General features: G+C 40.8%; 1 protein-coding gene across 2 annotated transcripts in view; it reads right to left on the bottom strand.

The window, feature by feature from the left end:
- The window catches only part of grid2 (glutamate receptor, ionotropic, delta 2), a 548,182-nt gene extending 533,298 nt beyond the window's left edge, over positions 1 to 14,884 (bottom strand). Inside the window, exon 1 of one of the 2 annotated variants that reach the window (XR_013912448.1) lies at positions 13,809 to 14,884. Coding sequence is in view for 1 of the 2 variants with exons in the window: in XM_026188535.2 (XP_026044320.2) it covers positions 13,809 to 13,896 (88 nt within the window). In the remaining variant the exon portion in view is untranslated. The remainder of the gene's footprint in view (positions 1 to 13,808) is intronic. The other variant, XM_026188535.2, reaches the window with a different exon arrangement.
- Positions 14,885 to 15,945: the final 1,061 nt, after the last annotated feature.

Raw genomic sequence — 15,945 nt, 5'->3', positions numbered from 1 at the left:
ACAGAAATGTGAGTTTTTCCTTTGGTAGTGGTTAAAACAGATGGTTACAGAACATAGAGTAAAGGAAATGCAAGAGAGAGAGGCGCAAAGGATAGAGAGCAAGACAAAGGAGCAGGAGAAAAGCAAGTCAAAAGCATAGAGGGTGAGAAAAAGAGAGCCCAAAGGGTTCTCTGCAGCCAGACGGGTTCTAATGATGCCGTCTCAATAACAGATTCACTGTGCACGAAGTAGTGGTTGTGCTTGAGTGTACAATGAAGTAAGACATTTCTTTTAGTAGTTTTTTTTATCTGGACATAGCTTCTTTTTTTAATACCGGAACACAAAGAACAGTGTCATATAAATAAACATATAAAAATTGTAGAAATCCTTTAAAAATAAATCATTTCCGCCAAAGCAGCTTTAATTTATTTTTCAACACTTCAGCTCTTTAAAATCACATACACTGGGCTCTGGAGTGAACAATTCTTCTAGTCTGAAGAATGTCAGCAATAGAAATAGAAACTATAGTAATGATTTAAACCTTAAGCAAGCAGTGTAGAATGTTATTTTCTTAGGTTCAAAGATCCTTACACATATAAAAGCAAAACATTTCCCAGGAGCTACCTGCACTACCTAATATTCCACCACTTTAATCTGGATGCTGCTACTTTTACAGTGGCTGCATAATCAGCACAAAAAAACAAACAAAACGCAACAACAATCAATATGCTTGCTTCCTCGCTAGAAGTCCCTGTGGCATTCATTACTGTAAATAAGAATGAAGTTTACTTGACTTGCTTAAGGATACAAATTTGTAAACCATTATGAGGCTGTGACTTATGCCACATTGGGGCATCCAAGAGACAAGCATGTGTTGATTTAATAAGAGATACAAGAGCTATATGTTTATATACTATAATGGAATATGTATTTAAAATTAGCTGTAGATTACATTTCTGAGACACGCCACGCATAATAAGAAGAAACAGTGGGAGCTGCATTAATGCAGTTAGATCAGCGCCACATTCTCATCACGTAGTGCTGTTTGAATGACCAACACAGCTGTTACTGTCTGTCTAGCATATTTATTATTACCTTATGTTGTTTGCACTCCATGGAGCGTCTGCATAAATCATTTCACAGGACAGCTTTTCAGCCTCCAGATCTGTGTTAATGCAAAGTATGTGCTGATCTCCATAGATGCACATAGTTTGACTGTAAACATTTAAAATATATATATAAAATCAAGAATTCTGCACCTCTGTGTAGGAATTTGACCTCTGTCTTTAACCCAACTGGGAGCTATGAACACACGGTAGAAGACATAAGCAAATGCACCCACTAGCAGTTAAAACAGGAGCCAGGGCACCAGGCAGCCAGAGGCAGCCCTTCAGAAATAACTGGGGGAGGGGTTTTTCTGTGCATTGCAGCACTTAGGGTAGAGGCAGGGGGCGCTACTCCAACAATGAAGAGTCCACATGTGGCTTTGTTGAATCTGATATGAGGTACAACACCTTAACAGCACAAATGGAGCATGTTTAGGAAACTTTATCCTATAAAGAGCTCAGCTCAGATTTACGATGTTAAATCACAACTTACTGTCTACCACAGTAAGTTGTGGCATATGAAAAACAATGATGGCCTTACCCATATGGAAAAGATATATATAAATCTTATAAAGTTTGTATCTGTCTTGTGTGAAACTTGTATGAAAAGCATACAAGAGTGAAAACAGATATAAGATCCCTTGAAAAATTATATAAATGAAACTTGTATGTTTTGGATACTTTACTAAAACAATATATGAAAGTAATGAGAAAGTGGCCACCTTCATGAGTAAATCATATAAGCCTTATATGATTCACTATATGAAGTAGGCCACATCTTATGCAAGCGTTTTATAAGTTTTTACTATTTCTTTTCCATATCGGTAAGAACAAAAGTCGTAAATTCCTCCATGACTGCAAGAAGATGAAATAATTTACCAAACATAACAAACTGTGTGCAAATATCTGCTCTCGCTGTTGTCTCCCTTTGAATTTGTGGGAATTTCTTTTTCAGAGCATTAAGGAACACTATAGTGAACGCTACAATCCAGATGGGCACACGCAGGCAGCGTTGTGACGTGTTGCCAAGTGTGTCAGACAAACAAACAGCACATTACAATTCCATGACAGTGATTAGCAAAGTGTCTAACACCTCTCAGTTCCAATGTCTATTTCTGTAATCGCTGACAGCATTTTAAGCACTAAGGGGGAGACAGGGAGGGAGAGGGGAGAACAACGGAGGGAGGTAAAATGGGGAAAGAGGAGAGGAGCCGTATATATATATGTATATATATATATATATATATGTATATGTATATATATATATATATATATATATATATATATACATATATATATATACATATATATATGTATATATATGTATATATATATGTATATGTATACATATATATATATTAGGGGTGCAACGATATTCGTATCGATATTGAACCGTTCGATACAGTGCTTTCGGTTCGGTACGCATATGTATCGAACAATACAACATTTGTAATTTATTTTATCAATTTTCCTTCTGACGATGCTGTCTGTGTTGAGCGCTCAGTGAATCTGCGTTCGACTACTCCGCCTAGGCTGCACTGTCCAGCGCAGATCCACTGAGCGCTCAACACAGACAGCATCGTCAGAAGGAAGAGCGCAGGGCACCTCCCCCACCCTCATTCAGATCTGGCGTTTGGAATTATTTTGGTTTTCATGTGACGTATGACCCTGAAGGTAAGCGAGTCATGGACTAAAGTAAAACAGTATGTTGGATGTGCCATGCAATGCTCAATTATATTGGTGTGAACTAGTGTGTTAGCGCAGTTAGCGCGTTAACGTGTTGGCCGTCTAGCCCCATGCACGGAGCGATCGGCGGTAGCTCGTTAACGGAGATTTGCCGTGTTGTGGCGTTAAGGTCATTTCAACGAGATTAACCTGAAAGCACTAGTGGGAACACAACGAATATGACTGCACATTTACGCCGACATCATCCTAGTGCAAAGACAAGTGGAAGCAGACAAAAAAAAGCAAGCATGCTACTAACTTTAGCCGAGTCATTTAGACAGCTGTTAGCACATGATTCTCCTCATGCTGCTGAGAATATAGCCCAGAAGAAGCGGATAGTATAGCTTTTATTTTGGAAAGAGCCATTTCTCTGTAATAAACTCTCTTTTCCAAAGATGAGTGATTCCTCAATCAGATACAGGGCTTGCAATATCGCTAGCCCGACGTCCCGGAGCTAGCGATTTTTTCAGTCGGGCTACCAAAATCTATCTCTTCCCTGCCCGTCGGGCTATTGTAGGAAAAATATATGTCAATGCTTTTGCATTCTTTCAGAAATGTAGCTGGGTAATTATGTCATTGGCATCGGTGATCCACTGTCAATATGTGACATATTGAAGTCGCGTTTGAATTTGCGCTTGTTTTTTTGCTTTCACTTTGCAATCGTGCGAACTGTGTATAGAGAGCGACAGCACTGATCTGTGAGTGATGATAATTTGTGCACCAATTCCTCTGACATCGTCTTATTAATCGTTAGCTTACTATGCAAACATGACGCAGCAAGCTTAAACATGTGAGAGGTTGATCGCGCAGAGAATCGCTGAGCTTATGTGAGTGCGTGTGTAAAAGCATTTCAGTTCTGCTGGGCCAAATAAGACAGGTCAGGGTGAAGAAGTGACGGCCAAAGAAAAGCTTACCACAAAACGGAGAAGTTATGACAAATCAGACTATAAGGCAAAAAGAAAGTGCAGCTTTATGGTTTCATGGACAAAAGAATTTCTGTGGCTGCAATATGATGAGCTAAATAACCAGGGCTGCACATAAGTGGTCCGCAGGTGCGCATTCGCTGTCAAAATAAAAAACACGCACAAGGGTTAGGGTTAAATTTAAAAACTGTACTTTTGAGTTAAAATATATATTTATAATTTTAATAAATGACAAATTAAAAATGCATGAAAAATTTTTTGTATCGAAAAAATATCGAACCGTGACACCAAAGTATCGAACCGAACCGAACCGTGAATTTTGTGTATCGTTGCACCCCTAATATATATGTATATATATGTATGTATATATATGTATGTATATATATGTATGTATATATATATATATATATATATATATATATATATATATATATATATATATATATATATACATACATACAGCACAGGTACAGATATGAAATATTATATCACAGAGAATATGACTCCAGACAAAGACTGAGGTGGGAGCAGAGGCCAAGTCAGGGGTGAAGTCTCACTGTGTTATTCACTGAGAAACAGAAATGAGTCCAACAGTAATACAAGTTTTTCTTCCTCCGCTATCAGGTAAAAGCTACTACTGCTTATGTACTGTTTTCATTTTGTGAGCATCTGAGTGTGTGTGCTGATGTGCGTCTGTGTGTTTGATGTTGCACAGGTCACACGTTAAGTATTGTGTTTGCATTTCTGCAAAGCAGTCCAAAGAACAGCTAAAAAAAGGATTCTTAAATATTCTTTTGAGCTCTCAAAGTAAATCAATAAATCTGAAAAGGGCCGCGCCGACAGGATCGTGTAATAAATATTTTTTTCCTCCGCAACGTGGAAATTAACTACTTCTCACCGAAAATAAGAAAAGGATCATTGTGAGAGAGTTGTGAAAATTACCAGTAAAAGTGTGAAACTGAAAGTAAGCAGAAAGCACACTACAAGACATGCATGTGATCAGATTTGTGCAGCTCTAGTACAATAGAGTTCGTGACCGATCATCTCCATGCGTCACTGTTCAGTGAATCATTCACAAATGCATGAAGCAAAGACAGAGCATAAAGGGACGATGCAGGCAATGCTCTTTGGATTTCAAAGTGTTATAAATGTAACTGTCAAGATTTTTTGCGGGGGTATTTTCCCTTGCCAATTTGTCCTTCTTCGCATGCGTATACTGGGCCACATGTGTTAGTGTATCTGCGTGTGTGCACAATGCAGAACAAACTTCCAAATGTCATGTTTACTTTGTCTTTAGATTGCCACTCCATAATTTGATGTGGAGGAAATATATTTGAAAAAAGAAACTAATAATGTTGGCACTCACACAGACACGCTTGCACAAAGATGCGTGAACAAACACCCATGCTGAATATGTGGCCAAACACACAGATTGTGGTCAGGACGTGTGCTTACAAATGACCACTATTACTTGCATGCAAGCTCAGACAATATGCACACCGACTAATGCGTGCTCCCATGCTCACACACAAGTGTGCCTGAGACACTCACACAAATGTTGTACACATGCAAAAACATATTTTCTGCACATTCAGGGAACCTTGTACCCCTGTGAGACACAGTGCAGATAACTGGAAGACTAAAACAGCATTTGTGTCAGCAGAGACGGTGAACAAGACCGTGAAAAACCACGAAAAAGAGAGAGAAAGGAAGGAGAGGGCAGCTGTAAATATTCACACAGCTACAAGGACGTAAGAGGAACAAAAGGGATGAATAACACGCAAGGACACCCACATATAGTATATATGTCATATAGTACATGCAACAGAAATGTGCAACTGCACACTCACAAACACACACACATAAAGCTGACAGTCCCACTAGTATTTATTATAATAAGGTTTCCCATACACTCTACAAACACTTTATTACGGACACCTTGTTGGTACAGGGTTGGACCCTTGTACTATATATAGGTCCTGGAATCATCCCTCAGATTGTGATGCTATCGTATCTTATTGATATGATAGCATCCCACAGCTGCTGCAGCTTTGTCTCCTCCACACCCATGATGTGAATCTCCCCTTCTTCCACTTCCCAAAGGTGCCCTATTTGATTGAGATCTAATGACTGTGATGGCCATTTGAGTACAGTGAACTCATTGCTATTTTCAAGAAAGCAGATGATTTGAGCTTTATGACATGGTGAGTTAACCTGTTGGAAGCAGTCATCAGAAGATGGGTACACTGTAATCATAAAGGTATGGACATGGTCAGGAACAATACAGGTGTAGGAGATGGTGTTTAAATGATGCTGAATTGGTGTTGTGAGGTCCAGTATCCCCAGTGGGGTGACTGTAGTTCAGGCGGTAAAGCAGGTCATCTGGAGCAGGATGGTTGGTGGTTCGATCCAAGGATTTAGATGATCCAAGTATCCTTAGGAAAGATACTGAACCCCAAGTTGCTCTCTAATGCATTCATCACAATACCAGTGTGTGTGAATGTTAGATAGAAAGCACTTATGTGTGGACAAAAAGTGCTCATATTAATGGGTGTGAATGAATGAATGTGGTATAAACCGCTTTGAATGCTCAAGTAGTAAAGCACTATATAAAAACCACTCCATTTACCAATATCGCCTACACCATTACACTACCAGCAGCCTGAACCATTGATGCAAGGCAGGATGAATCCATGCTTTCATGTTGTTTACATCAAATTCTGGCTCTACCATATGAATGTTGCAGCAGAAATGAAGACTCATTAGACCAGACAAAGTTTTTCCATTCTTCTGTTGTCTAATTTTGGTGAGCCTGTGTGAAATGTAGCCTCAGTTAACTGTTCTTAGGTGTACTGTTGCTGTAGTCCATCTGCTTCAAGGTGTCTAGCATGGAAAAATTGGTTTCCATCTGAATGGAAAACATGGCTTCCATTCAGAAGTGTTCTTCTACATAACTTGGTTGTAACGAGTGGTTATTTGATTTACTGTTGCTCTCATCAGCTACAAGCAGTATGGCTACTCTATTCTGACCTGACATCAACAAGGTATTTTCATCCAGAGAACTGCTGCTCACTGGATTTTTTTCTGTTTTTTATAAACCTTATAGATGCTTCTGCAGAAAAATCTCAGTAGGTCAGAAGTTTGTGGAATACTGAGACCAACCAGCCTGCAAGGCACCAACAACCATGCCAAGTTCAACATCATTTAAATTAGCTTTCATTCTCATTCTGATGTTCAGTTTGAAATACAGGAATACATCTTAACCATGTCTACAAGCCTAAATGCACTGGGTTTCTGTGATGTGGTTGGCTGATTACATATTCGCTTTAAGGAATAGTTATTCAGTTATTTCTACCATGTGAGTAACTTCTAGTCACTGCACAGTCTCTAAAATCAGCTAGCTTCTGAAAATATTTCATTGAGAACACAATATTAAGAGCACAGAGCCACAAAGGCACGCCTTTACATTTTTTATATTTTTTGTGTGGATTCTTCATGCATTCTGTGCTGCCAGAAGTGGTTTAAATCAATCTACGCAAAAAGCAAGCTGACACTTGCAACAAAAGTTTTTGTCCTCAGATGACATTAAGCGTGTGCCAACTGCATAAACGCACAATACAATCATCCGGGAACAAGGGCCTGTGTTGTACTAGTCCTTCCCAACCCATCTGGTCCATTCTACCTGTACAGTGAGATGAAGCACCTTCAGCAGGGCAGGCCAGTCTACCCTCGCCTGCATCTGCAGTCAACCTCAGACAAGCAATCATACTTCTTCTCACAGTTACCTGTCACTTCATCTCAACTTCAGAAACACACACACACATTCTCAATTTCTCTCTCTGCCTGGTTAAGGGTTCTGCCTCAGTGACCAGGTACAGACGTCAGAGCAGCTGCCACTGTCTGTCTCTTTCCTTTACAAGAAGATACATAACAGTCCCAAATACCACACCGCAAACATACAGAAACCAGACAAACAATTTGAACCTCAGTGAATCATATTCACATACAAAACAAAAAGGAGAAAAAACCCCCACTATTGTTCATGCACTAAGAAATATGAGGCGCTAAATCTTTCAAGTCAAAGATAGCACAGACCAGCACATCTGTCAACACTCAGACATAAAACTCAAAAGAGATGAAGCGTTTAACACACGCTGCCAAGCGCCCACCCTGCTGAATTGGTGCATACATTCAGATTTAAATATATGTGTGCACACACAAACAGAAAAGGACAGTTTCAAAAAGGAAGCGGTGTTGACAGCTGTGAAACTTGGAGACAAAACCAGACAAGAACAGCCATTCACACAAACTGAGATGTTTAGAAATCCTTCTCCAAGGAAAAGACCGGAATAGCACCAAAGTGAAAGGAAAAACCAGGACATGCCACCCCAATTTCTAAACCCTGTAAATAATGGAAACCTCTCATTTGGTCTTTCAACTCGTCCCATCCAAATGACAGAAATTCTTCTCTTTCTCAACAGTATGAAAGGACTGAGCCCCCCGTGTTCAAGCGTTGCAAAGATCCAATAATCTCGAAGTCAATTCTCTCACTCGTCACTTTATAACCTTTTTTTCTGCTTGCCTGCTTTATCTTTACCAAGTCTGTGATAACTGACTGAAACAGGGTTTTTTTTTTAACAAATTAATGCTCTATGTTTCTGGATATTTGTCTGTATTAAATAACATGAGAAGCTACCATGGTGTGTAAGATGTAAGAATGCAACTATGTTAAATACGAATCCCAGGAGCCATTCACCAATATAGGACGTGAATCTGTATCATTTAGTACATGGTAGTGGGTAGTCAAAGAACCCATGCTAAGCTACAGTACAGAACAACTAAGCCGTGTCAAATGAATCTCAGTGGACCTAAAATATCTGTGGTCACAGTCTTTGGCCCAGTTTTAGCAACACATGGGCTGGTTGTCAGCAGCACATTAGAAGCTAAGATCCTTACCCATAAACCAGCGCCATCAGGGAAGTGTGTGATCGACATCAGTGAGTCAGCCTGGGATCACAGAAGGTACAGACGCAGCCTCCGAAGCAGAGCTGTTCCAAGTTCCTCGGTACGACTCTAACAACCTCACTGCCAAGCATGTCGAAAAACAGTGCAAAAAATTGTCTTACATGGCATTCCTGCTGGCAGCTACGAGGAACCTCAGCAGTGTTGCCCTCATGAAAATGGTTTCTGTTTCAAAATTTCTACTATACAAATATTTCACTTTTTGCAAAAAAAAAATTTGAAACCAAAAAGACATCAAATACTTAATAAAACAAAAGCAACTTTTGGCTGCTCCCTTATTCAGAAGGGGACGCCACAGTGGGTAGCTCCACATATTTGACTTGGCAGATTTTTATGCCAGATGCCTTTTCTGACATAACATCTATGTGATTTGTGTCTCCGTCCAGGATTGAATTGAGGATCTTTTGCTCACTAGGCAAATGTAAGCAACTACACTATCACTAAAAATGATAATAATATAATATACTATAATAACAACCTGTAGCCTCAGACTAAGTGAAAAACATAAACAGCACTGAAAGTGCTATGAATGGTGATCGTGCTGAGAGACAGAGAAAGGTAACTGTGCAAGACATCGCTTGAACCGGGATGAACCAGGCTCACAGACAAGGGAAAGAAGCCAGCATCTTTGACTCGTCTCTAATGCTTGATGTACCAGTGGATGCACTCTGACACACTGCGTGGCTAAAATTCAGTGACACCACAGTGAGGACTTAATTTGGCTGAATAAATCACCAAAGAATACAAATGTGCTTCTCTGGTAAAGGTCACGAGGTTGAAGTGTTTGCATGTTTGCTTACATAGCCGGAATACAATGATAACACTGAGAACTGTCAGCTATTTACTGAAGTTTTAGATAAATGCTGTGGGTTGACCTTTCAGTATTCAGCACTGGAAATACATGATTTTAATTAAGCACCACAGATAAATGAACTGGGAAGGTTCAGAGTTTTTTAAAGACTCCAGTGGCATCAAAATATATATATACATATATATTATACATATATACCAGACCGGTCTCTCTCATTCCCTAACACACACATGAAGAACCAATATGAACTGCCATCATAAAGCAAAGAGACATTGCCATGCAGAACACGATGCAGTGAGGGCCAAGAGGCAAGCGGACTGCCCCCCCCCCCCTTTCCCTCTGCATGCTGATCATTAGAGAGACAAAATGGGAGAGAGACAGAGTGAAAAAAAGAGAGACTGGCAAAGCAGTAGTGCCAGCTCCCCTTGCAGCTCAATCACATTTAATGCCTGGATAGAGCAAGATGAAAACATCTGCCGGTCACTCCTGCAAATATCACCCAAATAACGGCAAGTCAGTTACAGACCAACAGGTTCTCAGATTAGACAGCTGAATGGTATGTGATGGTGATATAAAGTCTCCCTTTGTTGGTGCTTTTTTACTCTCTGTCTTCCTCTTTTTCTCTATTTGATATGCATCTCCCCTTGCATGTCTAGTTTTCCACCTCTTCCCCTCATTCCATCGTCAACAGCAACAAAGAGATTAAAGAGGGATTACTTCTGACATGTCAACGTGATGCACCCGGTGGGCATACTACTTTTTTATTTTTCATGTTGACCTAAGTCAATAAGATACACACACACACACACGCACACAGACAAACACACACACGTGGACTCACACAAGCCGAGATAGAGCGACGGCGAGAGAAAGTATCTCCACTATTGGCCTCTACTTAAAATAGTACCACCTTCTGTGAGTTACAGATCAAATCACAATGCACCTTGTGTCTTCTAATTCCATACCCTTGCTTATGTACCGTTTCCAAGATCTGCTGTAAAAGTGAGGATGAGGATGGATATTTTAGAGAAAAGAAAACTATGAGCGAGAGAGGAAGAGTATCATTTTGTGTTTCTAACTTTTAGCTGTGATTGAAAGTACTAGTATCTAGTAGGGAAATAAATAAATAAACTAGGTGGACAGGAGATTGAGCAAGAAATCACACTGCCCAGCTAACCATCTGCACTGAACCTTCTTCCATAAACGCATACATAGATAAGCTTGTACCCAACTGAAATAACAGCCCATAACAGACTGCACAGTTCTGCTAATTTCAAAGCATTTCTTGCCCAGGTTTCCACTGTATTGTAGATTTAACATACTAAAAGCTGGAGTTATTCCCCTAACTTTGTTCCCTGCTGTGCAAAAGTTGCTGTGCAAAAGTTGTAAGCAACTGTGAAAAAATGCTGTAAACAAAGAACGCTTTGAGAAATATAAATGATTGTTTATTGGTCCCAAATGTATTCTGCAATGACCCCAGACATACAGCCAAAGTCATTAAGAGCTATCTTCAGCGTAAAGAAGGACAAGAAGTACTGGTAGTGATGGTATGGCCCCCACAGAGCCCTGATCTCAACATCATCAAGTGTGTCTGGGATTACATGAAAAGACAGAAGGATGTGAGGAAGCATACAGCCTCAGAAGACCTGTGGTTATTTCCCCAAGATACTAGGAACAACCTACCCGCCGGGTTTCTTCAAAAAACTATGTGCAAGTGTACCTAGAAGAAATGATGCTGTTTTGAAGTCAAAGGGTGGTCACACCAAATATTGATTTGATTTAGATTTTTCTTTTGTTCATTCGCTGCATTTTGTTGATTGATGAAAATAAATGATTAACACATCCATTTTTGAAAGCATTCTTTGTTTACACCATCTTATACAAACATATATCTATATATATCTATATATATCTATATCTATATCTATATATATCTATATATATATCTATATATCTATATATATATATATATATATATATATATATATATATATATATATATATATATATATATAGATAGATATAGATATAGATATATATAGATATATATATATAGATATATATATGTCGAAATTCCCAGTCGGGGGCCGGTCTATCTACATCTATTTATCTGTTTAGTTTACAGTTTGGATTTGTTGAATTTTTGCAGTTTTGCAGAAACTTCATCTGCAAAAAATGCAGATTTTAACAACTAACCAAATCCCATTCTCAGAAAGATTTAAAGGGTAATACGTAAGCAAATGACTGGGTTTCGCATGCCAGTTGTAAAACACTGGGTTTAAAAATGATTGGCTAGAGTTTATTCCAAGAAGACAATGAAAATTTGACACCATGTCTGAAATATATGAAGAACAGAGAACAGCAGGTTCTTGCCAGCTACAGTTCCAGTGGCTGACAAGTGTAGTTACCCAAATTTGATCTGTCTTGTTTATGGTGAGCCTGAAAATGTCTCTGATTTAAGCACGTTGCTAGCACTCTTATCTGAAGAAACTTACAGTCAGCAAGCAGGTAAAAATTTGAACTCTTGCTGTGAGACACTTGCAGAACATGAACCTGCTGCTGTGATCAAACCATCACTCATGGGGATGAGCTGCCTAACCGCTGCCACCTGCACAGGGCAGGAACCACAGCACACAACCCCAACTAAGCTTCTGTGCACTTTACTGACTTTACAGCACTCAAATTTATGTAAAACTAAATTTAAATCAGAAACAAAAGGGAGGTTTTTGATCTACTGAGCAAACTATACTCAGTATTGGCAGGTTCCATTCTCTGCAAATTACTAGAATATGCATTTGCTGTCGACAAGACAAATCCCATTCGTTTTGCCATACTGCTGTTGTAGTTCTAATGTGGAGCATCTGCTTGGTCCATGGCCCAGAAAGGACCTCGAACTCAACCAGTGATTTTGGAAACTGCACTCAGTTAGCCACAAACCTGGCCTGGGATCAGCGCTGTAAATCACTAGGGTTTAAATGGATCAGGGTCTTCCCTCCTTGGCAGCATAATACTGTGAGATAGATGGTTTTAAGTGTGTGTGTGTGTGTGTGTGTGTGTGTGTGTGTGTGTGTGTGTGTGTGTGTGTGTGTGTGTGTGTGTGTGTGTGTGTGTCAATGGATCTGGATGTGATCTTGACCATGCACTTCGAGTTAAATAAAAAGTGGACAGATGCTTATCTTTTTGCATGTGTATGCTCTCTCTCGCTCTGGTCTATCGCATTTTCGAGGCCACCGAGTTGTGCATCGAATATGTGTGCCCACCACCACCTCGCGTCCTCATCTCATCCTGCAAGGCACGCTCTCCACTGTCAACTCTCCCCCTCCCTCTCTCGCGCTCTCTCTCTTTCTCTCCCCCTCCCACTCTCTCCCCAACCTATAGGAGCCGGAGGTGCTGCTACATCGACTCAAAGTGTATGCTCCTTGATTTGGAAATCACTCTCAACGCAACAGTGCCATGCTACACGGGTGGTGGTGGAGGGCAGAAAAGACATAAGGGCAGACAAAACCTTTTCTTTTCCTCTTGACACTGCAGTAGCTCGCGAAAGAAAGGTGACAGTGCCCCGTGCTCCAGGAAAATCTATAAGTGGAAAATTTCCTACCAGCCAGGATAATCTCTCTGACACGCAGGGCAACATCACGCCATCCAAAACCACCTGTTTTCCGCGCACGCTGTGCTCAAAGCAAGACAAACGCTGCACTCTAAGGGTAGACTCTTTTCTGAAAATTGTCCGCCTTTAATGTATGTGTTAATATATGCCCCAACTATATGTATATATATATATATATATATATATATATATATATATATATATATATATATATATATATATATATATATATATATATACATATATAACAAACCCACTATGGGTAGACTAAACAGAAAATGGGTTTATAAATGCAACTGATTTTCAGTAATGCCCTCAGCACTAACGCAAACTTCATTTGTATGACGCATAGCATATCTCCAGGTCATCATTTTAGCTGTGGAACAAAAGGCTAAAATTCACAAATATTCGCACTGAAATCCATTTGAAATATATTGTCTACATCCTGAATGCACTGAGTTCATTAACAAAGAACTCCACTTTATGCCACAGTGCGCCAAAGATATCGCCAGCGACGCTGTGATTTAAGAAGCACCGCGCATAGCAAGGCTGAAACATCCCGTCTGTTTCCTGAGAGACTCACAGAGAGTCTCGTTCTGGCTGCGATTTAGAGGAGGAAAAGCGCAGTAACTTACCGATGTGAATGATTGAATCCGAGAGTGTCGACTTCCACTCCTGGCTCCAAAAAACGGCAACGAGCAACACAGCCGATATAACTTTCATTATGTCCAGAAATATTTTCCCCCAGAAACCGAGAAAAACTACAGCTCTCTGCGCGAGAGCAAACTGAGTTAAAATCCCGAAAACAGAAGCTTCCTCTTTTAGTCCATCCGTAAGGTGGTGAAGGAAATTCCCGGTGATCTCTGTCTTTATGTGTTCTCTTGAGAGTGTAATGCTTGCCTGTAGATGAAAAGAGGAAGAGATTCCTGGGTAGTCATAGACTGGTGCCCTGTTGAAATTCCTCCCAACATTAAATCATGTTCTGGACGAGTAGAGACGTTGAGCCGTGGAGAAAACAAACCGCATCCAAACGCCGACGCGTTAAAACGAGCTGACGGGCTGGAGGTTGTGGCAGCTCATTTAAAGGAATAAATCTGTAATCATTTGATAACGTGAGAGGAAACCTTGTTATCTTGAAAAGCAGGTTCTGTTATAATGACTCGAGATCCCCAGCCTCTCAGACCTGGCGACGCAGTTTCCCCCTGCACCAATCACCAAACCACCACCAGCAGCAGCAGCAGCCTCAACGGAGCAAGCCAACGGCCAAAACTTCCATTTATCCCAAAGGCTGTCTTTTTATTGTTCCTTCACCTAGCCACCGTTTAACCACCACAACAGGCAGAGCACCTTGACAAAACCCAGCAGCGACTTTTGACAGTCAATACAAGAAATGATGAAAAGCCTTGTCACATGGCATTAACACGGAGAGGTACCATATTCCGGAATTATCTGTAGCTTCCTGAAGAGATGAGAGAAAGAGGAGGGGGCTCTAACACGTATAGTATAGAGAGCTCCAAAAGCCACTATTATTTTCTTCGCCAGGAGGGGGGAAACGTAGGCTGGGCTATCAGGAGAAAAATTAACCGAGGGTGCGCGCAGCGACACTCCCGCGGTCCGCACTCCGTATGCGGGTGTTAGCGTCGGCCCCAGCAGCACGCGCGGTGGCTGGTAAAGAGGAGGTATGCTGCGTCCGTGAGGGGTGGGGGGGAAGAGAGAGGGGTGGGGTTGGAGTGAAGAGAGAGAGTGAGAGAGAGAGAAAGAAAGAGAGGAGGAGACCCAGGAGAGAGATAAAGAGAAAGAAGCGGCAGCAACTGTGAGCAGCAGCAGTTGCCAGCCGGGGCGCGCATCTACTGTCTGGAATTACCTTGGTGAAAGACAGATGAAATGTGAATATCAGGGAGGGCGGGGGATGCAGAGGGGAGTCTAACGAAGAGACAGACAGATGAGGAGAGGGGTAATCTGCTCTGCCACGGGCACTTCACTCAGCCGTTGATAGCTAACCCCCTTGTACAACAGGAGGTGGTGATGGGGATGCCAGTTTCTGTGCTGTATGAGGTTATCCGTCTCATCAACTGGACACTTTTTACATAAAAAACATTTCCATTAACTTTACCCTGCTGTGATGTTTTGTTTTAACGCGATCCTGTCTTTTTTTCTGATCAGTTCACTCAGTCACACCGCATCCTTGGAGTTGTCTTTCATACATTTCTATGTCCGAACTGGTTTCATTTCTCTCTGTGTCTTGTAGTTAGCTTAGTTTCCCCACAGTTATTCCCACCACGATTTACTACTCTCTACTCTGTCCTCCTCTGTCGCCCTTCCCTGCCTCCCTGGAAAGATGAAGTCCCCTGTGTTGCTCTTAATCTGCCCCAGACCGTGGATTAGAGATTATAAGGCCTGGGAGCCACAGGCTACTACTGGACTGACTATTTTATACGCATTCAAGGAATGAGGGATTAAACTGACAACAAAACTAAGACTGTCAAAGTTGCTCTCTCATGTCCTTGTTTCATCCCATTGATTTATTATTAAATGTTTATATAACCACTCACTTTGTATTTTACTACTACTTCTCTTCCAAAGTGACCTGTCTCACACCTGGTGACAGCTGGGATAGGTTCCAGCCCAGCTGCCACCCTAAATTGGACAAGTGGAAGAAAATGAATAGATGGAAACGAAATGAAAGACTTCAATCATGCAAAGTCCAGCGTTTTGCATTAAAAATAAAATACTTATAAAAAGTGGCTGGTAAAGAGGCGGTATGGTGTGTCC

This window comes from Astatotilapia calliptera, chromosome 12 (assembly GCF_964374335.1).
Source record: "Astatotilapia calliptera chromosome 12, fAstCal68.1, whole genome shotgun sequence".
Lineage (NCBI taxonomy): Eukaryota > Metazoa > Chordata > Actinopteri > Cichliformes > Cichlidae > Astatotilapia > Astatotilapia calliptera.
This window is presented reverse-complemented; position numbering and strand designations above follow the sequence as displayed.